General features: G+C 42.8%; 1 protein-coding gene across 1 annotated transcript in view; it reads left to right on the top strand.

The window, feature by feature from the left end:
• The window catches only part of Gli3 (GLI family zinc finger 3), a 266,310-nt gene that overhangs the window by 70,043 nt on the left and 169,033 nt on the right, over window positions 1-27,234 (top strand). The window contains exon 3 of the mRNA XM_021180371.3: window positions 12,581-12,823. Within this exon, the coding sequence (XP_021036030.1) occupies window positions 12,581-12,823 (243 nt within the window). The remainder of the gene's footprint in view (window positions 1-12,580; window positions 12,824-27,234) is intronic.

Here is a 27,234-nt window from a genome sequence, read left to right as displayed (position 1 = left end):
AATACAGTCTCCTCACAAACTTGCCAGGCTGCTAGCTCTACATTTGTAAAGATTCTGTAGAAGACACGAGGGTGCTCCGGAGTATGATTATAACTTGTAATGCACAATGAAGTCCGGCTGAGTTGGTCATTTACCTGAAGATTAATATTCTAGTCTGTTGTCTGTTACTCTAACAAGTTTTCCAAGACTGAGCCATTCATAAAACATAAAGGATCATTTCAGTCCTGCTTCTAGAAGCAGGATAGCCCAAGTGTCTGTGGTTCTGGCATCTGCTTAGTCTATGAGGCTTTCTTGTTTTGACCTTCCAATATGGTGGAAGGCTTTGCATGAAAAGACAGAGCAAGCTAGGAAGAGGAAGTCAAATTTTTCTCCTGTTTTATGACAAAGATGTGTCATCATGACCTAGTCATGTCCCATTCTTTGTAACTTAGCATCACCATTTCCAACAGACAGACTGTGGGGGGAATACATTTCCACCAGACAGCAGGTTGATGAACCCTGATTTTTTTCCCCCAAGACAGGGTTTCTCTGTGTAGCTCTGGCTGTCCTGGAACTCAGAAATCCGCCTGCCTCTGCCTCCCAAGTGCTGGAATCAAAGGCATGTGCCACCACTGCCTGACTGGTTAACTCTGATTAAGCCTCACAGTAGTTAGCAGAATAGTAACGGGGTGATGGTACCCCACTTCTGTCAGGCCTGTGTGCTCCTCTAGAGCTTAGAGAGTACTCAGCAAAGGTCATGGTGTTGAAGGTAGACCTTAGTATTACCTAATACATTTACTTTTTAGTTGTTGCAGTGATGGTTGGTAAATACTGAATTAATTATTGCCAGGAGGAGGAATACTATATACACTTTGTATTTGTTTGGGATGCATTTGTGTATAGGTCTGAGATAATTGAATCAGTCATATAACTTTAAATAAGTGAATTAATTGAAATATACATAAAACATTATACCAGTGACAGCTGTTATTAGTATGCATAAAACTAGCTAACTGTATATTCATTATGTTCAAGAGACTTAAGAGGTAGAATAAATATATACACATAATTGAAAATAAAAGTAGAAAGATATGCCTTTATCCTAAGATGACTGGAAAATATATAAACTTAAAGAAATAATTCATTGAAATATTTTCACATTTTGTCTACACACCAACTTAAAAAGCTTTTTTTTTAAGTTAGAAATTTAGTATATAAATAGGTATTTACTCTAAATACAATTTAGAATCATAGTACCTTAGTAGGTGAGTGGACTCTTGCTCGCCGTGTTTTCTTGGAGAGCTCTGCCCCTGTTCTTGTTTCTGTGTGACTGGGATTGTGATCTCTGTTGATGCCATCCTGTGAGGCGTTTTCAACTTTATCCCCGTAAATTGCATGGAACAAGTGCCTCTCTTATGCTAATATAGATCTAGAAAACACTGCACTGAATGGCATAGCCCTCTCTCAGAAGACAAGCACAGGCTTTAACTTACTCTCTTACTGCGACTAGCATTGGTGAGCTGTGAGAGGTGACCACCTGGGCGCAGGGTTCTGCCTGTGTGCTTGCATGTGATCTGGCTAGGTAGCCTGCACTGTCTGATGCTGCCTTTCTCATCTGGTTGACGGAGACTATGACAGTGCCTTCCTGTAAAACTACACTGAAGAATGAGGTAAAAAGACACATGAGGTATTCCCTACCCCTTTTAAGTAAATATTAGCTGTCGCTAACTGGTGCGTGGTAATAGGTTTTAGTTGGCAGGCTTCTGAAGATTGGTAGGAAGAATGAGTGAGGTGAATTGTTTGTGTCTTAGAAAAGCAGATGGGATTAATCTTTTTGTTTCACTAATTTCTCTTACTGGTATTTATTTTTTAATTCCCCTTAGGTTTGAGATGTTATGTTCTCCTGGGTGGTTCTGGGAAAAACTTAAGAGGGAAAGCTGGGCTCAGCCTGTGCTGCCCAATCTCAGTTGTAGGTGCATGAGCCCTGTGTCCCCTCTGTCCCTGTCTGCTCCACCCAGCTGGACTTTGCCTGAGGGAGGAAGGCAGCTGGGGTAGTGGCGCATCCTGTGTTGGCTGTGACTCAGGTGTGCCTAGAGAGAGGTTCGGCTTGTGGCCCTTTCTTCTCTCACACACAGTTCCTGTGCCAGTACCTGGCAGTTTGTGGCTAAACTAGGATCTGACATTCAAGGTACTTTCATAACTGTGATCATTGCTGCTTTGCTCACAGTAGCCAGGAAATGCAGTCAGCACAGATGTTCATTAAGTAATGAGTAAATACGTAATGAAACATGGTGTATGCACACAGTTATTTTATTCAACCTTAAAGAAAAATGAACTTTGTGATGAAATATGGAGGAAGCTGGAAAACATTCCATTAAGCGAGGTAGCCCAGGCCTGGAATGACAGCACTGCATGCTCTCTGTGCAGATCCCAGCATTTTGCTTTACTCTAAGTGTAGGTATGTACGAGTGTGTAGAGCCCAGAAGAGGAGTCCAGGATAATGGAAGAAAGAAGCTTTAAGGAGGGCGTGAGGAGAGTAATAGAACACATGAGACATGAGAGCAGAAGGCCAGGCGAATACTGTGAGCAGAGAGAGGCCAGCGCCATGGGACCAGCCAAAGCTAAGGACATGGAAAAGTGCCATAAAAAACCTGTTAATCTGTATGCTGATTAAAAAGTGAAATTATATTCAGAAAGGCCCAAATAATTGGCAAGTGGTACATTCATTTGCATCTGAGGATACATTTCCCTAGCTGAGGTCACAAGGAGCCACAGCTAGAGGGGTGTGTTGTAATAGGAATCTGAGCTATGCTGTACCTGGCCTTCGTCCAGAGGCTGACTCTGCATAGGTAAGTCATTATAGGGACTGTCCCTTAGGCTGTCGTAGTGGCCTCCAGCATATTTGGGCACAATAATGGCATCATTTTAAGGTTTAAGTTTACTTTCCAATAGGGTCTAATTTTTGTAGCAACTTGTGTAAAATTTATTTAAAATAATGCCAGCATATGCTTAAGCGTTTTCATTATACAATCTAAACACAAAGACATACAATATATACATCCCAGATGTTATACAAAGGCGTTCCTTACACAAGGTCATAGATTGCTGAACTGCTGTGAATTTTAGTGCAACTTAATGTTAGCTTGCTTAGGAAACATTTTGAATCAAATGGAACAAAAACGACTAGCATTTCCACATGCAGAGAGTATTGCAGTATTTAGTATGTGAGACGTTTTGAGGGCATTTTTCTCTTGTCTGTGTTAACATTTAGTGGCAATGTAGTCCTCATTATTAGGTCACTCAGGAATACATGTGTGCAGATAACCAAGTTGGGACACTCTACTTTCAGTGTATACGTATGTCAGGTCATCAGAATGACGTAAGTGACAGATATTTTTGTTTGTTTTTAAAGATTTATTTATGTATGTATATGAGTGCCCTATTTTCAAGGATGTCTGATAAACAGAAGAGAGTGTCAGAAGAGGGTATCAGATCATAGAGCCACCTCTCCAGCTTAACAAGCATTATTTAAAAGTTCAGTTTGCTATGTATAAAGTTATATGTAACTTTACATCTTTTTCTTTGTGTAAATCAGTGTTTAAACTCAGTGTCTTTATGCTTGTAAACTAAAAAATGGTATTGTTCAGTCAGAAGGAAGGCCAGAGTTCAGTGGTCAGGAATACTGAAAGAGCTGCCTAGGTTGGTTCTGTCCTGAAAGTGTCATCAGTCTGTAGTTGTATTCACAGAAGTGTCATTAAATAGTTATATAGAGGACCAACCAAAACCAACACATCAGAGCTTCAAACCCTGGGACATGGTGAGTGAAACCAAGTCCTTCACGTGAGTGACCTGATAATTCCCCTAGCTTATTTTGACCATACAAAATATTACTTACAGGAAGTCTGGCTACCTTTCCAATTGCAATAAAACATCTCAGATGCAATGCCAGATAAAATAATCCATTAGGGGCTGGAAAGCTGGTTTAGCTTCTTTGGTCTCCAGAGCAGTGGTTCTCAACCTTCCTAATGCTGTGACTCTTTAGTACAGTTCCTCATTTTATGGTGACCCCAATTGTAAAACTATCTCCTTGATATTTCATAAGTGTAATTTTGCTACTGTTATGAACATAATGTAAATATATAATACATGACCCCAAAGGGCCCCTGGGCCCATAGATTGAGAATCACTGTTGCTGCAGCTCTGAGTTCAGTTTCCAGCATCCACATCAGGTACAGTTGCCAGTATCTCCAGTTACAGAGATCCGGTGCCTTTGGCCTCTAAGATCTGTCACTAATATTCACAAACCCCACCCAGACACAGACATGTGAATAAAGATAAAAATCTTAAAAAACAAAACCATCTAGAATTTATAAACACCAACATATTAAATATCTTTAATGTTAAAAATAAGTATTTATAGACCTTAGGCTGTTGTAGTTTACGTTTTGGCCAATCATTAGTCTAGATGATAAACTTAAGGACCACCCCTGAATTTAAATTAAAGTTTGTCTATAGCTTTTATCACTTTGATAAGCTATTTCTGAATTATAAAATAAAATATTAGACTTACTAATTGAGAGTTACCAATTTTTGCACTATAGAGCTAATTCATTTAATAGTGTCAAACATCAGTCAGTATTTAAACATATTTGACCTGTTTAGTGTGAAGAATGAATGGAATAAACAACTAAGTGGGAAGTGAAGAAAGTAGCCTTTACTTTAAAATAATTAGTTGTAGACATTGGCAATAAAAATAAAGTTGTTTTGTTTAAAAAAACAAAAAGGCCAGACTTGTTGGTACACACTTTTATTCCCAGCACTTGGGAGACAGAGGCGGGCAGATCTGTGTGTTTAAGGCCAACTTTGCCTGCTTGGCATGTTTCAGATCAGCCAGGGCTGTATAGTGAGACCCTGTTTCAAAAACAAAACAAACACACAAACAAACAGCCCAGATTGACACCAGCTAAGCTTGTGCTCATTTCTACAGTTTTAAAAAGTGGTAAGATGGTTCAGAAATGGGACTTTGCTGTTGGGGTTGTTAAATCACAGGTTTACTCTCTCCTGCCAGGAAGGAAAAGCAGGCTCTGGGTCAACCCCATGCACCCCCGCCATGGCTCTGTGTTCCCCTTAAGCTTCCATAGGCAGCCACAAGCAGCACTGGGTCTCCAGCCTGTGAAACAGCAGCACAGGGTCTCCAGCCTGTGATCAGGCTCCTCGCTATGTTGTTGCTATGGATCTCATCATGGAACCTTTATTCTCCACTCTGTATTTGCAAAGGAAGGAACTACAGTTCTTTGTTTATAGAAGCCTAACACCAACTCAATAATGAAACCTCTCTGTGTTTAGCAGCATATTACACATAGGAAGAAATGCACTATTAACCAGGAGGGACAATTTTGATCCTCTCGTGAATTTATTGGACTGCTTTTGATGCCGCTCAGAACTAATACCGTAAACAGCGGATGGCAACTAAGAACAGGCTTCTAGAAGTTTCATGGTGTTTTAGAATTCCTAAGTCAAGGAAAGGCGTTCCTTCAGATTAAGCGAACTCTCATCTCCCCTTTAAAGGGAGGCCAGGTCCCCTCCAGGCCGTAGGCTTGCTCATACTTTGCTTTCCCAGGTCTATGTGTGGCTTGACCTTCTGGAACTTTGAAAGTTGCTTAGCATCACGGGATGCGTGTTCAGCTGGATCACAGCGTTCTTGCAGTCAGCTCTCAGGAGCATCCTCCTAAGGGCAAGGCTGTACTGGTAAACCCCTTAGTGTAGAGAGCTCAGAGACACAAGCAGTGGAGACTCTGAAGGATGCAGGGTGTGCTTGAGGACTCAGTCAAGTTGATAATGCTGTCTGCTCATGTTTGCCATTATCTTTGAAGAAGACAGCTGCTTGTCCCCTGAGCCCACCATCAGAGCTCTGTGCTGCAGTGGAGGTGCCAGTCATTTTAGGGTTGTGTTTCCATTTACCTAAGCTCCCATCATTCTCTGTCTGCTCCTTTCTATCCCAAGGGCCTCATTCAAAGGTAGTTGGAGCTCTGTAAACCAAGCAGTTGGGGACCGAGGTAAGAATTTAGCTTTGGGTTAAGCACAAACCTGCTATGTTTGCATTAGATAGAGTGAGTGCCCAGTGCAATGGTGGTTAATGTAGAACATTAGAAATGCTCAAACAATGGAGATATGTGCCTGCGATGGAAGACACTTTCTCCTTTCTTTTCTTTCACCCCGAGACCTCCTGGTTGATGAAAGGCGGAAGAGAGCTACTCATCACCTTGAGGGGAGGCCGTCACTTGAATTTTTCCAAAGCTTCAAATCCTGCTGTAGCCCTCTCCAGTTTGCCGGCCTGCGGCCTGCCAGTGTGGTTTAAAGGTTGCAGACAAAGCAGGTGCTCTCCCTTGATCCATCTGGGCCCCTCCCTCTGTCATCCGTCATTGTCAATGGGAGATGTATGTGCAGCAGCACAAGGGCAATGTCTGACCGCAAGGGTATTGGCTATGTTCTCAGAGAAGGTATTGTTTGTTCAGCCTCTTTGGAATCACTGCTCTAGGTGTTCCTGAGCCCCTGGCTGGGCATGGCTACAGACTGCAGGGAGAGAGGGGATATTCCGGTATAAAAACTACAGGAGCTATAGTCTCTCAGCCTAGTGTAAGCCTGTTCTGCTTATCAGTATACCCAGTCTCTTCTCTTTTTCATTTCTCCTATTTCTTTGGTCCAAGTACCTTGGGAGATTCTGAAAAAAGGGAGACAAGGACTTGGAATCTACTTCTTTTTATTCAATGACCATCGACAAGTAAATAATGAAAGAAAGGAAAGCTGATAAATGCAACAAATTCATAGTCAGGAAAAAAATGAAATAATGCTCCTTTCAAATCCAGGGAGGTGGTTGCCTGGGAGGAGAGAGTAAAGGACAGGACAGGAGGGTAGGACCCCAGTGCCTGTAGTAGCACACAGAAGCTACTGACTGTACTGGGCTGCCCAAGAACAGTTAGGCCATGCTGCCTGGAGGCTTAAGCATGCGCTCTGTCTGGAGAGAACAGCACTTGTGCAGGTATGGCACACTACCCCAGTGTCTGAACATACATTTGTCTCAGTGTTTCCCAGGAGTGAACTGATAGTGACGAAATTTTAATGGGAGAATATCTGAGTTTTATGAATTCCTCTGCATGGAAATGTCTCCCTTTCTATAAATATTACCGTAATAGTTGTGGGGTTAGAATGATCCAACTACTCTCATTCCAAAATCTGACCTAAGAGCAGCTCCCTTGTTAACAAGGAGGTGTGGATTCAGTGAGGAGTAGCTAGGATGCATTCCTTATCACGGACTGCCTGGGACCTAGGGTTTCCATCTGGACACTGGGCCCCATACCTTCTCTTCCTATAGCATATGGGATAGAGAGTGAGGAGTGATCACATGAGATGACATGAATGATGGCACTGAAGGGTTATTTATTTCTCTGAAGGAGAAGAGGTACTGGCTGGCCAGGGGATCACCATGACTCACATCCATATTATTGAGCTGCAGAGCGTGTTTTAACTCATTCAAAGATAAGTCCATCATTCAGACTCAGCAGTGTGGGGTATCAGACACTCAGACCTGGAACACAGTGTACTTTTCTGGTTAAAATCCCATTTGGCCAGAAATCTGAGGATCCAGTCTTTTCCTTCCTGCCCCTAGCATTCTGGTGCCTTCTCTCCACCCCCCACCCGCCCATCTTTTTGGCTTACTGCAACCTGAGTGCTACTTTTTCTGGGAAAACCTGATATTTGAGTTCAGTTTTATAATTTAATGATAGAGAGTTTCCTTAGTAAACCAAATTTAGAATCCTAGAATGCTTATCTTATATCCAGACCTTGAACATAAAAGGCATTTTATACCCGCAATTGTTCATTTAATGAGCAATTGCAGAGTGCAGGCCGGTTAAGGGATTGAGCTATATGCACTATTATTGCAAGAAGTATTCCGAAATACCAGAAATAGGACGTAAGCTCTGATCAGGGAGACTGCGAGCACAATTACCTTCTTTTCAAATCCTTCTGTGACACTGCGGGAGGAAAAAGGACTTTGAAACTTGAAAGGAAAGAGCTTGCTTTCAACCTCAAAAGCTAGGAGGAAAGGGCTCTGAAATTTGCTCAGAATTCCCAATTCACCATTAGCCTGTTTCTTCCTTTAGCCTCAAGGCATTCTCCGCTTTTTGAAAAGATGTTAAGAAATTCAGTCACAATAGAGAGCCTAGTTTTGAACATGTTTCACTCAGTCCATTGAGGTCTGGGCTCCAGCCTTTGTGTGGGGTGAATTGAGCTGAGCGGCTAGCTGGTTGGAGAGAGGTGAATGAGAAGTCGCTGTGCAGTTGCAAATTCTGGCAAAGAAAAAAAAAAAGCTCAGCCCTTCCTTTATTTTGTAATATGCATTCCTGTACAACCCTGCCAGTGGCAATGTGTGGAGTTCAGTCTGTCCCTAAGTCAATATGGAGTACTTGGTTTATAGCAACTCTTGTTGAGTTTGTCTTGTAATTGAAGCTGCTGTTGACCTTGCTTGGGGACCATTTGTAAAACCGTTTATTTAGCATAAACTGAAATAATAAACCCTCCTTCTCTGGGGCCGATTGTGATAGGGTGACATTAGTTTGATTTAATGATTACCCGCCTGACCCTTCTGCTGGAGAGGGAGGCTTGAATAGGGAGAGTTCACTTCCAAGCACTTGCGAAGAATACTAATGAGCTTGTTAAATTTAGCATGGCTCCAACCACTTTTAATTCCTCTAATGGGAGCCTTGCTGCCTGCAAGAGGGAGAGGGGGAGGGGGAGGGGGAGGGGGAGAGAAGGAGAGGGAGGAGAGGCCAAGGGATACTGAGACTGTTCCTAGAGGGCCGGCCCAGCTAGCGAAGCTAACTAAGTTTCTAGAAAGTAGATAGCCAGAGTCCAGGGACTGAGTTGTAAGTATCATCTGTTTGCTTACTTTACACCCCACCCCACCCCATGCAGCTTTTATAGCTGGTGGGCAAGAGAAGAGTAATGGCATTAAAATGGGTTTTCAACAACAGGGCAAAATGGGTGTTAATGGAGAGAAGAGCTAGCAGGTGTTCTTTGAGCTCCTAAACAGCCAATTTTGCAGTGAATGGAGGTGTCCTTCTTAATGATGACTAGTGGAGTTTTTGTTTCTGCATGGAAAGCTTTGAGTGGAACATGTCTTACATACTAGGTGGAAAGGACCTTGTGTCCCTTGTCCCAGGAGTTTGTGATCAAGTGTGCAGGAGTGTGGGTCCTTTCATAGAGCCAGGGCACTTCCTGATAGCTGCCTTTACACAGTGTTTGCACCCAGGCTGTGTTTGCTCTCTCTGAGTCTCTGACTTTAACTTCTCACTCCCTGGGGGTTGATTTTTGGAGGAGGTTGGAAAATCGGGGGCAGTTTCTAAGAGGGTGATGCAGGGAGCTCTGTCTTTGGGTGTGGGTTCATCCAGGTCTACCTAAACACACACACGTGACAGAAAGAAGGGGTCACCAGCAAGATTGTGGTAGCAGCACTTGAAGTAATTGTTCCCTTCCATTTCTGAGAAAATTGCATGTTTCAGCTTGACCCCCAAGCTTACAGCTTTCCAGCAGGGAAGCTCAAACAGTTGCTTGTGTTTGGCTGTTAAAGCCCATTGGCAGATGCTCTTGGAGCCCTGGGCTGTTTGCTTATGTTCTTGCTTCTGACTTCTGCTTGTTACCATGGTGGACAGTATGTTTCTGTCAATAATTTGGCCTAGTGTAGCCTGTCTGCCCTGATTCTCAAACTTTATTGAACAGCTCGCCTCAGCTGAACGAGATGAGACAGCTTTCGTCTTTTGGCATGCAGAAGTGGTTGCTAAATTTATAAGAGTAGGCAGGAGTATTGCTCGGGAGTTGCGCTTTCCTTGTGTACACAGAGCTCTCAAGTCTCTGAGCTGTTTGTATCTGGGAGCATGTGCATTGTCTAGTTTGCATGTGAATGCCCATCAAAAGCAACTCAACACAGGGAGGTAAATTCATGACGTGTGCGTGTGTGCGTGTGTGTGTGTGTGTGTGTGTGTGTGTGTGTGTGTCTTGGCATTTGGAGGCAGAGGGTTGTTGAGGGAAAAGGTCACAGTGCCAACTGTGTAATAAAAGTTAAGGTTTCCTGATGAAAGTTTCTGTATTAAAAACATTCTTGCTTGCCTTTAACTTTATGAAGTTAAAAATGCCTTCATTTTTTTTTTTCCTGTATCAACTATTGAGCTTGTATGACCTTTCCACACAAGTTGGGATAAGTCTCATTAGCAAACTCATGACCACTATGCTAGGAGGTAAGCCTGTTTTTTTCTGCCTTTCCTACTTTCTCCCTGAAGAGTGAAGGGACCTGACAGGGCTAAGACCATACTAACTGTCCAGTTGGTGATAAAGTTGTATTCACACACTCATCGTTGGAAGACACACCGCCAGAGAACCAGAGTTGATGGAAGGGATGCAATTTTAAGAGAAAAAACGATTTCCTCTGGGAGGATGAAGCCATAGAACCCCACTTTTAAACGTGGATCAGATCAGTCAGACTTGCTTACTCAGGTTCCCCAAAGAATGCTCATTAGGCATCACAGCCCCTCTCTGTTCTATAGAATGTACCTCTTACCACTCTAAGTTAACTTTAGTCTGAAATTTTAAATAAAGGATTTCCTGTGCACAAACGAGTGGAAATTATGACTTGGGCCATTTGAAGGCTGTAGGACATTTTAAAAAAATAAAACGGTTAGTTTCAGTGTTTCTGGCGCTCATCTGTTTCTTTTCATAACTCTGAAGTCCTTACTGCAGCCTGCAACCACACTGCTAATGAAGCTCTGGGGCAGACACATGCCTGTGCATGTGAACACAGAGAAGAAAAATGAAGGCTCTTATTTGGTTATTTTTTGGTAGTTTGTCTTAGAATTACCAGCAGCAATAATTTGAATTACTTTTTCAAAGATCAATGTGAAAATCTGGGATTATTTCAAACTTTGTGGGTTTTAGTTCTTATTTGATAGATTAAACTTGTGATTTACCCTTTACTTATGAGGTATCGGGTGAAAATCTGCACAAAACAATACCAAAATAATATTTCACAGTTGCTTTGTGGTGGTCAGCACATTTATTGTAAAGACTCCAGGATACCTCATCATGTTTTGCAAGGCATTTCGGGTAAAATAATTCATCATTTATTTTTCAAGCTTCATGCACAAATAAGCTGAAACTCTAAAGTTGGTATTGGCATTAGGTAAAATAGTGACTGTAATCTCAGTTTCTAATAATGTATAGTATGCATAGATCTGCTTTCCTCCAGAGCAAACCAGGGGCTATGTGCATGTTAGAAGTTAGCAGTAATCCTGGTTGGGGTCAGTTAGGTAATTACATCTATGTAGGTATGGATTACTTTGAAGCGAAGTTTACATATTGAGATATGTTAGTCTGTCTGGGATGTTCAACAATGATTATAGCCACATAGTTATTTCTTTAAGGATAGAGAATATGAAAGTTTTTCAGTTAGATATTTAGGTAGGACCTGTACAGCTTTGTTTCTGTGAGCTCTTTCTGCCAGAGCAACCACTGCTGGTTAAATGTGGTTTGTTTAGGGTGGACAGCTTACTGCATGTGATTGTACCAGGCAAGTGGGTTCACCTGCTGTGAGTTCAGAGAGCAGTTTGGTTGAAGTGTATGCCTGTGTTCTAGCAAAGGTCACCCAGTCCCATTCACAGAGACCAGTGGTGTAGAGATGGGAAGTTCTTATAAGGTGAGCTCAAGTATTAGGGATCTGTAAAGAAACTGTGCGTGGGGCTTCATTCTTCTGTTTCTTAGATGTTTGAGTCACATCTGAGCATGACAGGGAGCAACATTCCCAGGCCTTTCCTCCTTTATCTACACAGCCAGGCTACACCTGGACCTTCGGTCTCAACCAGCTTTCCTCTTGGTTCCCCGTTTTGGTGTATGGGCAGACACATGAAGTGTATCTTAGGAGGTTCTGTGCTGTCCTTGATTGACACCTTGGCCCTGGTTACTAGGGGGTTCTGAGTTTCATTTCTGGTCTTCTTAAATCTCTTGATGGGTTACAAATTCAATTCGGGGGGTGGGGAACCCAACCCAACTCAACCCAAACCAAACCCTATAACCCACAACATTTCTTGGCTGGCTTTCTAATGTCATCATCTGAGAAACAAAGACGGAGCACTTGTAGAGCCACCCAGAGCCCCACTGGGCAGTTGTACTTTCCAGTTTCCAGGGAAGTCCTATTTCTTTAGCAAGGCAGAAAGAAACTAGGTATCCACATGATCTGAGGTTGATAAAGCTTTCAGCCTGGGGTGGGGCATGCAGGATATTGGTGTATTTTGCAGAGAATACACTGCATTATCTGCCCTGTGCCACTTTTTCCCTCAGGCTTACTCCTGCTTTACACTTCCATGTGTAATATTGGCCACCATTCATAGACAACTTTGTTTTGCAGGTATCCCGCCACAGTTATGAATTTACAAGGTAGTCATGAAGGACAAAAGAGGCTTCTTTCCTACAGAGAGACAGGGAGAACTATATTGATGACTTTTTTATTGCTCCTTAAAGAAGATTCTAAAGTCTTTCATTTTCCTTCTTTCTATAGAGGATGAAAGTCCTGGACAGATCTATCACCGAGAAAGAAGAAACGCAATCACTATGCAGCCTCAGAGTGTGCAGGGTCTCAACAAAATCAGTGAGGAGCCCTCGACGTCTAGTGATGAGAGGGCCTCGCTGATCAAGAAAGAGATCCATGGCTCTCTACCACATCTGGCAGAGCCCTCTCTCCCTTACCGTGGGACTGTGTTTGCCATGGATCCCCGGAATGGTTACATGGAGCCTCACTACCGTAAGTACTTCCTGCCAATTAGCACATTTTCTGAGAGACGTGGGGTGAGGGGTGTGTGTATGGTGTGTGTGTGCATGTGTGAGCGCACCCATACTTACACATGAATATAATGTATGAATTATCAATTCTACATTTATAAAAAGTAAGTTTATTTTTGCATTTTTTTCCTACTTTTGATTCTCATCCATACCTTTTAGAGAGCAACAGTTTCTTGTACTCTAAGCAGTTTTATGTTTTTCAGGGTATGGGGATTCAGGGGGGTGATTTTGTTATGAATCCATATAGATATTTACTGGAGCTTGAACCCAATATGCTTTATCTGTGCAGGGATGCGGTTTGAGAAAATGGGCTTGAGGGTGGGAAACTGTTAAAGTGGGCTACATTAAAGCCTTTGGTGGCAGTTCTTCTCATTTTTAATGATGTGTGTGTGTGTGTGTGTGTGTGTGTGTGTGTGTGTATGTAATAGTTTTGGGTATTCCAATGCTTAACGATTTGTTGAAACAAACTAATTTTAAGAACTCAGTGCTAAATTTGTTACTATGGAAGTTTTTACTGTGAGCCCAACTCTCCTTATGAGCCTGCCAGAGACACTGGAAGTCGCCTTTCTAGTCCCATCTGAATTAAAGAAATTAAGCAGGCCTCTCGGAGTATAAGTCTATGACAGTTCTTTTCAAAGGCATCCTATAAGGTAAATGCATACGGGTTGAGTTTACCTCAGGCCTGTTTCTGGTTTAAGATATAATTTGGCTCTGGAGTAATGAAAGTCATGTTGAGGTGGCAAAGCTGGAAGCTCCTGATTACAGATTTATCACCTTGCCAGGATATAGGCTTGCCATTTAACCTTCCTGCCTCCAGTTCCAGATGACCCATTGAGCTCCAGAGAAAGAGACTGGTTTGTGTTTCCCTTTTCCCACATCGTTCAGAAATTTTAGTGTTTTAAGGCAAAAGGTCATTAACCAGATGACTGATTAGTGAGGACAGCTGATTAGAGCGTGTTATTTTGCTCAAGAAAGTGCCCAGGATAAAAGCTAATTTCATCCCTTCATTAGTTGGCTGCAAGCAAGGGGAAGGCTCACTCACTCATCAGATCAAAGCGTCTCACAGCAACCTTAAGTTCCAGCAACTGCTTCTCTCACCAGAATATGTTGGTGGGAAATATGGGCATGCAATAATTTCTAAGTAGAAAGGACAGTTTTTGTCAGAAGCACGAAAATATGATTGTTTGGATTTTGGGGAGGGGCAGTGGTTGGCTTTTAAAAAGTTAATTGCTTTTCTTGAAAATAAAATTCTCCTTGGTCTCATTATTGAAAAGGTGTCTGTTGAAGCAGAAACAAAGACAGAGGGGTTTGGACAACTATTGTCCCTTCCTCTTACTTCATTTTGTTTTTTCTTGACTTTTAGGAATGAAGATTTAAAATAGTGTTGGTAGGATGTTTTACTCTGGTCACATTTTGAAGTCTTTAGTTGTGTTTTTATTTGTGGTCTCTTTTGAGTATCATTCATGCAGAAACAGTAGGGATTCCTATACAGTCTCCACCTGGGCTTATATATCCTCATGTTAAGTACATTCACTGTGTTGTTTAAGCTGCTCATAAGCTCCTCCCAGTGTTTTGTATTTCTGTGTGAACACAAGGTTTTCCCATCACAGCGATGTTTTGTTTTGTTTTTTCCAGTGCCCACTAATTAGTGAGGTGTTTAATTAGTCCAGACAGCTGATGAGCACTTCTTTCTATTGGCTCATGGTAGTGGAACCGTTAACTTTCTATCCAGTTTGCAGCTTGTTCTCGCGTCCTTTGTTTTAACGGTTTCCCACCCAGGCGTCTCTCCATCCTTTGAGGGACTGGCTTTCCCGTCACTGGACCCCCTGTCCTCACCCAGTGGTCTGTGTGACCCATTTTCTGGTTCACCAAAGTAATGTTAACTAACACTGCCTGGAGATCAAATATTATGGTTTAGACTTATTTATTGCTTTCTAGTTTGAAGATATTGTACTTGTAAGTTGATTATTCTTGTGATTTTCCTACTTTACTGTACAAGTGAATGTAGAAGTAACCTTCCAGTCTTGAGCTGGAGCCCCTTGGCAAGTCAGTGTTGAGTCCCCCACCCCCAAATGTTTTCCCTACCTTGGGGGCATTATGTAGATAGCTATGTGCAGAAAGCCTAGAAAACTGAGCAGACTGGGTTCTGATTACAGGGCTTCACTGATAGCCCTGTGACCTTGACTCAGTCTGTTGACTCTCAATCTTTTTTTTTTTTTTTTTTCTCTCAACTATGTGCAGTGATGTGACTGTCTGTGCCTTAGGGTTCTTCTGCAGTTGAGTCAATGACGTGATGTCTTACTAAACCCCAGCACATGCTCAGTGCCTCCAATTATGAAGGCTTCTGCTCTTCTTTCTGTGCTTCCTTTTGTTTCTCCTCTTCCTCCACCACCATCATCATGCTGCTCCTCCAGCCATGTCATTTCTGAGACAGGGCAGATTTTGTTTTGTCTTGTTTTTCTGACAGACCCAGATACCTCTGCCTATAGACAGAGACCAGAAAATGAGTGGGCTCTAAGCAGGAGGAGCAAAGAGGGTCAGGAACCATGCCTGTGACTTCTCTAAAGGCAGTTGTTCCCATTGAATCCTCCTTTACACTTGCTTTTCTCTTCTTTGTCAGTAAAGACATTGAAAAAGTTTTAGGTTTTCTCTAGAGATTATAACATTCTAAATTTATGTAGCAAGTAAAAATATAGAAAAAATACACAGTATTATTTGTAGATACACAATAATTAAACTATTCTAAGCCAAGCTTATACCAGACAGGGTATGACCTTATTTTTCTAGAACCCTGTTTGGTTATTTAATCTTCTAGTTATACCAAGTATTTTTATTTTTTTAAATGTGTTTATGATCAAATCTGCATACCTCACATGGACTTAATTATCCAGGCAGAGCTAATGACTAATGTGAGCTAAAGGTAATAAATGTCCTAAGAATTTAAAAAATGTATTTGAAAGAGGCATAAACTTTTATCCCACTTCTGTTTCTGTGGGTAAAGCTGTCTCCTGCAGTGCTGTCCAAGACCACGTGCATGGCAGGCCTTTAGAACTCCGTACTCAGTAGCCTCTCTGTAGGCTATTCCGGCCTCTCTCCTGTGCTTGCCAGCTCTTTGAGACAGTTGGATAGAAAAGTCTCCATGATTCCAGTGTAGCTGGCTGTCAGTAATTCCTTCGATTCTCCATGGTTGGAAAATGTAGACTTCTCAAAATGCCTAATTTGTGCTTCTATATATACTAATTTTGTATTTCTAAAGTGTGGGTAGGTTTCCTGTAAGACAAGCAAAAGGGGGGAAAAACCCAAAACATCTTTTTCCCTTCTGAAGGACATATGTAAAATTTTTATTGCATAAGATTTTATTATAATGGGTATGCAGTGCTTCATCCTTAACAAACTATAGTTAGGCGGAATTCAAAGTATTTTAGAGTTTGTGGGTTTGACTTTAAAAATATGAAAAGAAAAGAAAGAAGAAAGCCTAGGGATAGCGGGCACTTCAAACATTCCCAACATGTGTTTGGAATAAAATCCACACGGTGGGGAGGGGTGGGGTGTTCTCTCATGAAGGGTAGCTGTAGATGGGCTGTATATCAGGGCAAGAGAATAGGCATGCAAGTTGCATGGCTCAGACATGATACGGTGCTAACAGCCTCTTGGCCACAGTATCACTCACATGTTATAGTTTGGGATACCTTGAGGGAGGTGCTAGATTTCGGGATCCTATCTGCTTATACCAGAGTCAGGCTAAGAGACTCCATCTCTTGCCCCCAAGGATTGCTGAGCAAAGTTTCTCTCCTGCTGCTCCATCTGTAGCCAGATATTTCAAATCACCATCGCCCGCTGCTTTCATTTAGTGCCGTACATTTATTGTTTTATAAACCTGGGAAGGCAGGTGACATAATAGTTCAAGCATGCCTTCTACCCTGAGTGACACTAACTTTTATTCTCTTCCCTTTTACCAAAACCATGTGTCTCACTGTCTTCCTTCTCACTTCCCAGGGTGTAGTGTTGTAGTTGTCTCTGTAGGGTTCTGTGTGTGTGAAATTTGTTGGAGTCACTGAGCATGTCATAGGTGGTCTCGTTTTTTTCTTTTTTAATGGAGCTGAAAGATTCCTTCTCTTTCAGAAGTTCAGGTCTCCATCATAGTTTTATAGTTGTGCACAGACTGCTTGTTTTTCCTGTACCTCCCCCGCTCCCAAGTAGTAATTCTTCATGGAAAATATGATGCATTCTCGCATGCAAATGCTTTGATTGAAAACACACCACTGGTATTCTCCCTTATGTTATCCAGCTCAAATGACAGAACTATTAGTTGCTAATTAGCAAAACCTGAGGAATTAGCTTAAAGAAAAGAAATGGAATTTTTAATTGGCTTGCATTTATTTTCTGTAGAAAGCTATTGTGCTGAGCCCACTTGTAGTCTTGTGTGCTTAAAAAAAAAATTTTTTTTTTAAAAAGCACATGCAAAGTGGGTTTTTTTCTTACCTGTCCGTCTTTCTGTTAGCTGACTTTCCACAGCCTTAGAAATACATCTTGTGACTGAGGGGGAGAGGATCCGTATTTTACATATTTAATAGGTGCACCTGCTCACATTCCTTCTACTTTGCAGTTGTCATCTTGAGACTGTAGAGATAAAAATGCCTACAAGGCACAAATGAACAGTTTGGTGTTGACCGAACTGCAAAGGTAGTGACAGTTCCCTGAGCACATAGTTCCAGCCTCATCTAGATTGTCTTTGCCTCCTTGGAGAACTGCTGATGAGCCAGGAAGGGTGTTTGCCTTCCCTACCGAATGTTAGATTGTATAAGTAGAGGGGTTGATGCGGGGTCGTTCTCTGGCGGTGCTCTGCTGACTATCTTGCTTCCTAGCTGTGTGGGGAGGGGAGGAGTGAAGCTGACAGAAAGTCTCCAAATCCTTGCATATCTGCTATTTATGAGCTTTAAGACACTGCTTTTCATATCTCTTCTCAAAAGTTCAGTGTTACACTGATTCTTGCTTGCAGGGACCCAGGGTAGAAACAATGACCCATTGCTGTGGAGGCTTACAGCTTCATTCATAGCTACCTTACAAGGTGACTAAAACAAGGTGATGAAAGTGGGGATAAGTCTAGCATTCTGGCTTTGAGCTTTTCCTAAGGAAGGTTGAGAGATGGTGAGTGAGAGGTGGACCTGGTAACTAAGAAAATAACGGTAGCATTTGGAGAAATGCTCTAAATTATGATTATAATTAGCTCTAGCTATAGATTTTGGGAAGATAACTTACTAGAAAGCCACACAGATGAGAAAAAGAAAGAAAAAGAAGCCATGTTTTTTTGAGGAAATCACTTAGCCTATAAGAAGATGGTTAACCCCTCTGACACCTCCAAGTTACATCCCTTCACATCAGTCAGCACTGGCTCCCTTTGGACCTTGGCTCTGGTCCTCTCTGCCTTCTGGTTCTGCTCATGTGCGTGATTCTCCTAGAGCAGCTAGACATGATTCCATCAGGTACTGTCTGCCAAAATGCCTTCCTGTCCTGGACACCGAAGAGCCATGGGAGTCTTCTGTTTAAACACATTGTTATTGCTTTCCCTTTGGTTGTCATTTGACTGAAGCCACATCTCTTTTGGAATAATGTGATCAGGTCAAAGGCTGTGCTTGGCTTTTATGTTCACCAGATTTTTGGGGGGAAGGTTGGGGAGAAGGCCGCTATTCTACCGTAGCAGGGACTATAGTTAGGAACTGTTAAGTTGCTTGACCTCCAGCCTGCCCAACAGAGGTTTCTGTGTGGAAATTGGAAGAGATGTATTTCCTTCTGTTGTTATCTTAGGGTTAGTCATTATGTGCTGTACAGCCCCTTCTGTATAGAGTTATAACGTTGCTGGGATTCCCATGAAAGATGATTTGTAGACCTTTGGAATTAGTTGACAGTTATACACAGAAGGTATATGAAAGCCTTTTTAATACTGTGCAACTAGCACAGGAGAGCAGCCTGTCTTGGTTGACGTGACACTCATGCACGATGGGACTGCTGGGTGTTTTTTCTGAAGCCGAGGGAAGCATAGTGCTGCTTGCCCTTTTCTTCAGTAACCACAGTAATTCTCGATTTTGGTAATAATGTCCCTAGTGATCCTTGTCCGGTGTGTGTGAAGTCGATGTTAATGAGACCTCCCATCACAGCTCAGCTCAGGAGCAGGAATACAGTTTTCTAAAATTGTCACGTGATTTTTTTTTTAAACCCTTCTTAATTTGACACCAACCCAAACGGCCCTCTCCTAGGGTCCTTTCCCTCCAGTCCTTCTGTTTATCTACCTTCTTTCTAACCTTAGATTGAAGCATGAAAACAATGACTCCTGCCCCTTTCCAGCTTCTAATGGAAGCAACATTATCCACGGCCCTCCTCCTTTTTCTTGTATAATTAAAGAATGTTACCTTTGATGTCTCTTGAAAGCCGTGTCTCCCATCCTGCTTTGGCTTTCTTGATCTTGTGTCTATAAATCTGTGCTGAGTCCTCACACTTCTCCATGAAAGGACTCCATTTTCTCTCTTCTGCCTTTTCATAGTTTGGATTAATACAGAGTAACAAAATTCAGTCTTTTATTGCAGTCCTGGTGGCCTGATAACAGTTTAGGTCCTTGTATCATACTTTCTCAGTTATTTGGGCTTTGGTTTGGTCTCCAGTAAATAAGATCTTTTCCACTTTCCTAGAGCCATCCTGTCTTTTGGGGGACTGAAATTTTCCACTGGCCTCTATTTCGGATTAATGTTTTCATCCTAGAACAAAGAGAAGAAAATTTTTTTCTTATTGATGGATTTGACTGTCCAGCCTTTTGACTGTGTGAGTCATTTGTTAAGTGAGCATGTACTTATTGAATGGCCCAAGTGCTGCAAAACACTGAGCAAAAAGAGCAGTCCCCTGATTCTGTGGATCATGGAGACCAGCAGACAAAGTCACTGAGAAGGACTTGAGGGAAAGACAAGTGTGGTGTCCTTCAGGAGTATGTGAGACACATAGCTCCTCTGGACATTGTTTTGTCAACATCTCTCTGTCCTTGTCTCTCCCACGATGAAGCCACCTTCTGCCCACAAAGGTTTCTTTAGCTCCCTCTGGGTATCAGTCCTCAGCCCAGAAAACTTTCTGAAGGAGGTAAAAGCCATGCAATACTAAGGCAAAGACAGGAGGAAAGACAAATCTAGATCAAGGGACATTCTCACTGGCTAGGAGGCCACAGAAAGCCTGCTATCCAAGGGGGAGCTAAAGAAATCTTTTGGGCAGAGAGTGGATTCACCATGGGAGAGACAAGAGTAGAGAGATGTTGACAAACCAATGTCTTGAGGAGCTGTCTGCTCAGCATCAAATCTAGGCTGATCCCAAAGACTCTCGATACATGGCTTTTGTGAATTAACAAACCTCTGGGTAACTTAGATATTGCAAATCGGGAGTTTCTCTGCCTTAGAGACTTGCATTTACCCTGCTTTGAGGATTTGCCTAGTCCCCCAATCCCACAGTTTACCTTCTGGGACTTGCCTGGCTGACTGCTCACTCCCACTTCTGGCAGCATTTTATATTTTCATATGAAGACAACATAGTGGCACTTTCCCTTGTCCTCCAACTGTTGCTCTTAAATGTACTAGGTAACCCCAATAATCACAGTGTATTGAACCCAAATTACAAGTCCCAAACATGGGAAATCATGTGCTCACTTTTCTGTATGAAGACAGTTTTTACCTTCAAAATCTCATTTTCACAACGAGAAAACTCAAAACATTGTGTTTGTTTTACTGTGAAGCTCCGGAGTTAGCATAGGACAGTCAAGCCCGAAAAACTGTAGGGAGGACCTTTGTTCAGCTGGAGATGGTGCCAGCAATGACTGGGAGATGAAGCTGGGGATTTGGTAGCCAAAATGTCAGAGAAAAGAAGAACAAAGACTCACATTAGTGGAAAGAGCCTTCAGTCCCCCTGGCCTAAAATATTCTGATGGGAGATGCTGGAACCCTGGAGGAGGAGACACTGGCCTCCCTGTGGGGGTCTTGGTTCTAATCAGCAGACATTGTACTGGTCAGTGGGAGCCCACTCTAGGGAGCGGGTGTTTACCTTGTCCACTGGGGGGACCCAAATCTACATGCTGATTGCACTCTGACTGGAGGGTGGAATTGAAGGAGGAGCCTGTTTCCTAGGAAATATAAAGAGAAGCAGAGAAGTGTACATAGGGGTGCAGAGAAACAAACAGCCCCTCTTCTTTTGACTTGCCTTCTTGGGCTAATTCTACTTTCAAATTGGGCAGGATTTCAGGCTCCTCTCCTTGTTTCTGTTTCTCCCCTTTGTTAAGAATGCTCTCCCCCACCCTCCACCCCACTCCCATCTTCCAGTTCTCAGGGCCTAGAAGGGAAGTACATAATATGGTAGTTTTCTTGTGGCCTGATTTCCTACCAGAAGGACTGTGATCCCTTCCCACTCAGAATCTCTTTTTCCCCTCCACACTACTAAAATTCCTTTAGCCACAAAGGCTTCTTTCCAGGCCCCCATGTGTTAGAACTTCCTTTGGTCTCTAGGCCTTTGCAAATGTTCCTTTCTCTCTAGACTACTCTTCTAACCTTCTTGCCACAAGACTGTTATATTGTCATTTCCTCCAGAAGACCTTCTGGACTATGTGGATTGATCATTTCAACCCTGTACAAAGCCTACTTATCTAATATGCAGCCCCTCCCCCCACCCCTTCCCCAAAGACATCTAGGGGATGATTTTTATTTATTTATTTTTTTATATTTTATTTTTTGGATTTTTGAGACAGAGGTTTCTCTGTGTAGCCCTGGCTGTCCTGGAACTCAGTCTGTAGACCAGGCTGGCCTCGAACTCAGAAATCCACCTGCCTCTGCCTCCCAAGTGCTGGGATTAAAGGTGTGCGCCACCATACCCGGCGGGGATGAATTTTTATATAGCCCAATTTGTCATTGATATTTTGATAGCATTATGTATCTATTACATTACTGTAAATTGACTACCTAGAGACAAAGCAGTTTGAAACACCTTTCTCAGATTCCTGTCTAGGACCCAGTACCCCTAGTTGACTACACTGACACGACCTGTGCAAGCATATAGCACTTGAAATTTTTCCTCATTTCAAAAACTAAGTTCTTTGAGAGTCTGCTGTGACTGAGACACTGTCCAGGATGGGGACACTGTGACAGTATTTGCCATATCATGTCCTTCTCTCAAAGCTGCTGAGAGGAGACACATACCGAATACCAGAGACCTCAAGAAGGAACAACAGATGGCCCCCTGTGGATGGTGCAGCTGGAGATGTGTGATGGGCGCTGTTGCTGTTGTTGCTGCTGCTGTGAATTTGTGTGTGTGTGTGTGTGGGTGGGTGGGTGTGGGAGTGTGGGTGTGGGGGGCACCTTGCTCAGGAACCAGAAGCCACAAAGTTGAAGTGATAGTCTAAGAAGGGACGAGTGTGGTCCTGGCCATGAAGAGGGATGGTCTGGGGAGACAAGTGGGAGGTTCGGTTGATCTGGCAAGGGGTGGGTAGAATGTAAAAAGAGTCCATACCTAGCAGGCTGATGTAGCTGCCCACCTAGGAGGCTCCCTCCTCAGACACTGTGGCCCAGACGTGGAGCCCCCTCCCCAAAAAACATTTTATAACATAGCCTCTACCCTTGAACTTCTAAATTTACGTATTTCATGAGATGTTGTCAAGACTTCTCTTTTGATAGATGAGGATATCAAAGCCCATGGGAGCTGAAAAAGTTGCCTGTTTCATAAGATTGACAAAAGGCTAAACTGAGGTGTGAACCCAGTTTTACTTAAAATCTGAGGTTCTTCACTTGTGATTAATAACTGACAATTTCAAAGATGGTCCAAATCTATGCAAGGGCCAGTTCTGATGGGCAGTGTGTCAGACTGACTAACTAGTGGAGACTTAGAAACTTTGTGTGTCTTAAGACCCTAGTATGGAGTAATGACAGTGGCTATATGTAGACTTGGGGTGCAGGTGTTTTTGGGGTGTTGTCTAGGATGAAGAAGCTTGTGGTTCTTTTTGTTATTTGGCTCCATCCTCGTGTTTGGGTGGCCGGTTCTGGTCATTCTTCCCCTCCCCACCACCACCACCACCAAAATGTTTTAATTTATGTTTTGATGTGTGTATATATGTGAGTTCACGCATGCAAATGTGGTAGCTGTGGAATCCAGAGAAGTAATCACCGTCTCTGGACTGAAGTTACAGGCATGGCGTGGGGCACCAAACTCCAGTCCTCTGCAGGAGACGTGTGACTTCTCTGCAGCTGAGTCATCTCTTCATCCCTAATTTTGGTCACTTTTACCTTTGTGTTCAGGTGGGTCTGATGTGGAGGATCATGAGGAACTTCTAGGTAATTAACACTTTCTCAAAGAAAGTGAGGTTACATATAACTTAATTATAGGAAGGCTCCGGGTTCTCTTCGTGCTCCATTAGCTATCACAGTAGGAGCCTGTGTGAAATACTTACTTGGCTAATCGTTGTTCTGAGGGCCTCACTAAACAACTTTTGTTTGCTTGCTTGTTTGTTTGTATAGAAACTCAGTTTATCTTGAAGAAATTGAGGGTCAGGTGGACCACCTGAAGCTGAGCTCCAGGCCTAGGGTTTGGGATGAAGGAGGGAGGTCCTGGGTGCATGGCTTTTCTACTTTGTTCCCCCAATTGTGCTCTTTTACTGATTTCTCTTGGTGGTACAGTAGTAGTACTGGGAACACGGGGCCTCTCTTTGGACCAAAGATTTCTTATTATTTGAACTCCAGTTCTAAAGAACAGTGACTATGTGTTAGGAACTTTGCTATATCAACAAATGGCACAATAACTGGTGTTCTTTATACATTTTTCTGTACATAGAACCACCAGTAACATCAAGGTCACTCAGTGATGCTTAATCTGTCCTTCTCAGTGGCTTTTCACAGGGCAGCAACCTTTCCCTGCATCAGCAGGGGAGGAAATGTAAGGGACAATGTACCAACTTTAGCTAAATACTTGGGGTTTTTATTTGGAGGGGTGCAAAGTAGGAGATGCCTAAATGTCCAGTGGTCTCACTAAGATGGACAGGACACTTCATTTGTTTCTTGACTTTGGCATCTCAGATAAATGATTGAGGGACCAGAAGGGTAATTTATGAGAAAAGATGAAAAAGACAATGTGGATGACAAAGCTTGTATAGGCTGAAGCCAGACATGGCAACTCCCAACCACTCACTGGAGAAAGACACTGAGTGGAAAAAATTGTGGCGCCAACTGAGGAAGCCTCTGGCATCTTCTGCTTATTCAGAGACCTGCAGCTAGGGCTGCTGTTTGCATTAAAGGCATCCCTGAGCCGTTAGTCTCCATCTGTCTAAAGTTGCATTCCGGGAGACTTACAGAGCTAGATTTGGGTCTGTGTAATCCAGATACATGTCATAACAATGCTGCTCCTGTGTCTGCAAAGTAAGGACAGTGAACGGCGTCGAGACTTCAGAGCGACTGTGAGCCCCTGAGAAACCTCTAACTACAGAAGTCTCAAAATTATGAAAAAATGATTACAAGCTTTTAAGAGAAAGCAGAGGGATGGATGCCTTAGATATGTTTCTGCCTCCCTCCCCCCATTAATTGATCTCTACATCCAGCTCTTGGTTTTATATTTGCGGGAGAGAAAGTATGAAACAACACACGAAAACAATGAAGTCACATATCGACAGGTTTGAACTGGTGAGATGAAAGGCTCAGGTCTGATGAGGGTGATTTCTGATTCCAAGGGGGATTTTTACAACTTCGCTTTGGCTCCATGGCAAATTAAATCCAGTATGAAATTTCTCCTAATTAACATTTCCCTCCAAATATCAAATTTATGGACTCTAAGAAATTCACGTAGCACACATGCCAGGGCCCGCTTTCTTTCTGCTTGATCTGTTCCAGCTGTTATTAGCTTTCGTGTCTGACGATCATTAATTTATGAGGAGTTCTGAATGCAATCTGAAATGTTCCCCTGAATTTTAGACGTTTGACGGCAGACTTTGCGTGAGTTCATCTTGATCCTTGCTAGTATTTCAGTGTGCTGGCTCTTTGCTCCACAGTGACCCTGCAGGGCCTTCCTATGGTGGCATGAACAGTGTGTAGCTATTCTTTATCACTGCTAATTCCTTCTATCCCTTACCAGGTTAGTCAAACCTCTACATCCTTTGGATGCCTGGTTGGCACATAGTACATGTCCCTAACATCCAATAAGGACAGAAGTGATTAGTTTTTGTTCTCTTCCTTCCTTCCTTCCTTCCTTCCTTCCTTCCTTCCTTCCTTCCTTCCTTCCTTCCTTCCTTCCTTCTGTTCCTAGCTTCTGATTATCCATAGTACAATTTTATTTCTTGGTTTTGTTTTTTCACCAAAGCTGTTAACAATGTATTTTTTTTTCTATACCTTTGTATGTCTTATAGTGGTAACAGATTGTTGGGCATATGACATTCAGGTTTAGGTCACTAACACTAGGCTTTCCTTTGTATGCTTGGCTGCTTGAAGTTACTGTTTCACATAGGCAGCACTGTGGTCTTGTTAAGCCTAGAGACATAGTGGTCAGACTAATGGGTTTGGAGTTGCCCAGCCATGGTAGAGGTGAGTGGTCCCTCTTCACATTGCCTGCCCCTTCTCTACTGGCTGGTTTTGTTTTGTTTTGTTTTGTTTTTCCACTTGATATTGTGTCATCTGAGAAGGGGGGACCTCAGGTAAGATAATCGCTCCATAAACGCCATAAGATCAAGCTATAAGCAAACCTGCAAGGCATTATCTTGTAAGTGATTAGTGTGGAAGGGTCCAGCTCATTGTGCACTGTACAGTCTCTGGATTGATGGTCTTGGGTGCCATATGAAAGCAGGCTGAGCAAGCCTGCATGAGTGAGTAAGCCACATTCTTTCATAGCCTCTGCATCAGTTTCTGCCTCCTGGTTCTGGCCGTGAGTTGCTGCTCTGCCTTCCCTCAGAGATGGTCGGTTAAATGAAAGCCCAGGATGAAATGTAAATCATTTCCTGCCCAAGTTGTTTTTGTCATGGTGTTTTGTTATAGCAGTGGCAACCTAACTAAGACACCTCTCCAGAGAAAAAGTGTCTGGGAGCCTCACATTTCCTCTGTGGAATTCTCCTCCAATAGACTGTTCTGTACTTACTGTTTTCTTCTAATCATTTTCTTTTGGTAACAGTGCAGCCTTGGGTTTTTGAAGCCATGCTCTTGCTATTAACCTGCAGGTTTTCTTGAGAGGTGACTGCTTCCACCTTCAAATACAGTTCCTTGTGTTGTGCTGATCCCAACCATAAAGTTATTTTTGTTTCTACTTCATTGTTATAATTTTGCTATTGTTATGAGTTGTAATATAAATATCTGAATGTGAGATGGTCTTAGGAGACAAGAGCCCCGTGAAAGGGTCACTTGACCCACAAAGGTTGTTATGATCCACAGGTTGAGAGCCACTGCCGGAAGGCGTACATTCCTTTGCTGGTTTGTGTTTAGCATTAAGATTCCAGTTCCAAGCTTCATCACTTAGAGCTGGGTGATAAGGTGGTGACTTGGCCTTGTTCTCACTTGTCCTGCAGAGTAAAAATGTGGTGTTGGTACAAGCCAGCTCCGCTGTACTTGACCCTAGAGTTGAGGTGACTTGGTGTGCTTATGTGCGGCGAGGCCACATCCAGATTGAGAAGTCCGGTGCTTGGATTGTTCTTCTGAGTTGCGAGGTTAATGAACTTGGCAGTAGAGCTGATGGCTGTCCTCTGGGTACGCCATGTCCTTTCTTGTGAGCTGACTGTATTGACGACCACGGGAGTGTCTTTACTTCTCCTGGAGTCTCTAGCTTTGTCTGAATGCCAACCTCCCTTTGCCAAAGAGCCTGCCCGGCAGAGAAGCAGAAACAGCCCAGAGACTCAGAGCTTTTCTTCTTTCCCTTAAAACAGATCAAGTGTGGTTTTGTATCTTATTTATGTTCTTAAGTGAGGTTTTAACTACATTTATTTATCTGTGTGTCAAGGGACACACTGGAGTCGATGCTGTCCTTCCTCCATGTGTTTCCTTGGGGTTGGGCTCCAGTCTTTAGACTTGGCAGTTTGCATCTTTATCCACTCTCCCATCTTACTGGCTCCACTGGTTGTGTTTTCAAAAACCGATTCTTTAAACCTTCCTACAAAAGGGTATTTCTTTTTAGGACTCAGTACTCAAGGAAACCTTCAGTGTTTTGAAATATTGGAATGTTTTTATACTGCGGAATGATAGTGCCACTAACAGGGGAGTTGGTGATGTGAGACAGCCTCGTCAGGACAGGGTGCAAGGATTGCTGGTGTTTGGGGCTCATGTCGTGTTGAAACATCTCTTAGGGTCTCCTTCCAATCTTGACTTACTTCTCTAGAGCCCACCAGTCCCTACTGCATCA

Source organism: Mus caroli, unplaced genomic scaffold, assembly GCF_978045245.1.
Source record: "Mus caroli unplaced genomic scaffold, Mus_caroli_1 scaffold_15, whole genome shotgun sequence".
Lineage (NCBI taxonomy): Eukaryota > Metazoa > Chordata > Mammalia > Rodentia > Muridae > Mus > Mus caroli.
The sequence above is the reverse complement of the archived record's forward strand: the minus strand, read 5'-3'. Positions and strand labels throughout refer to the sequence as shown.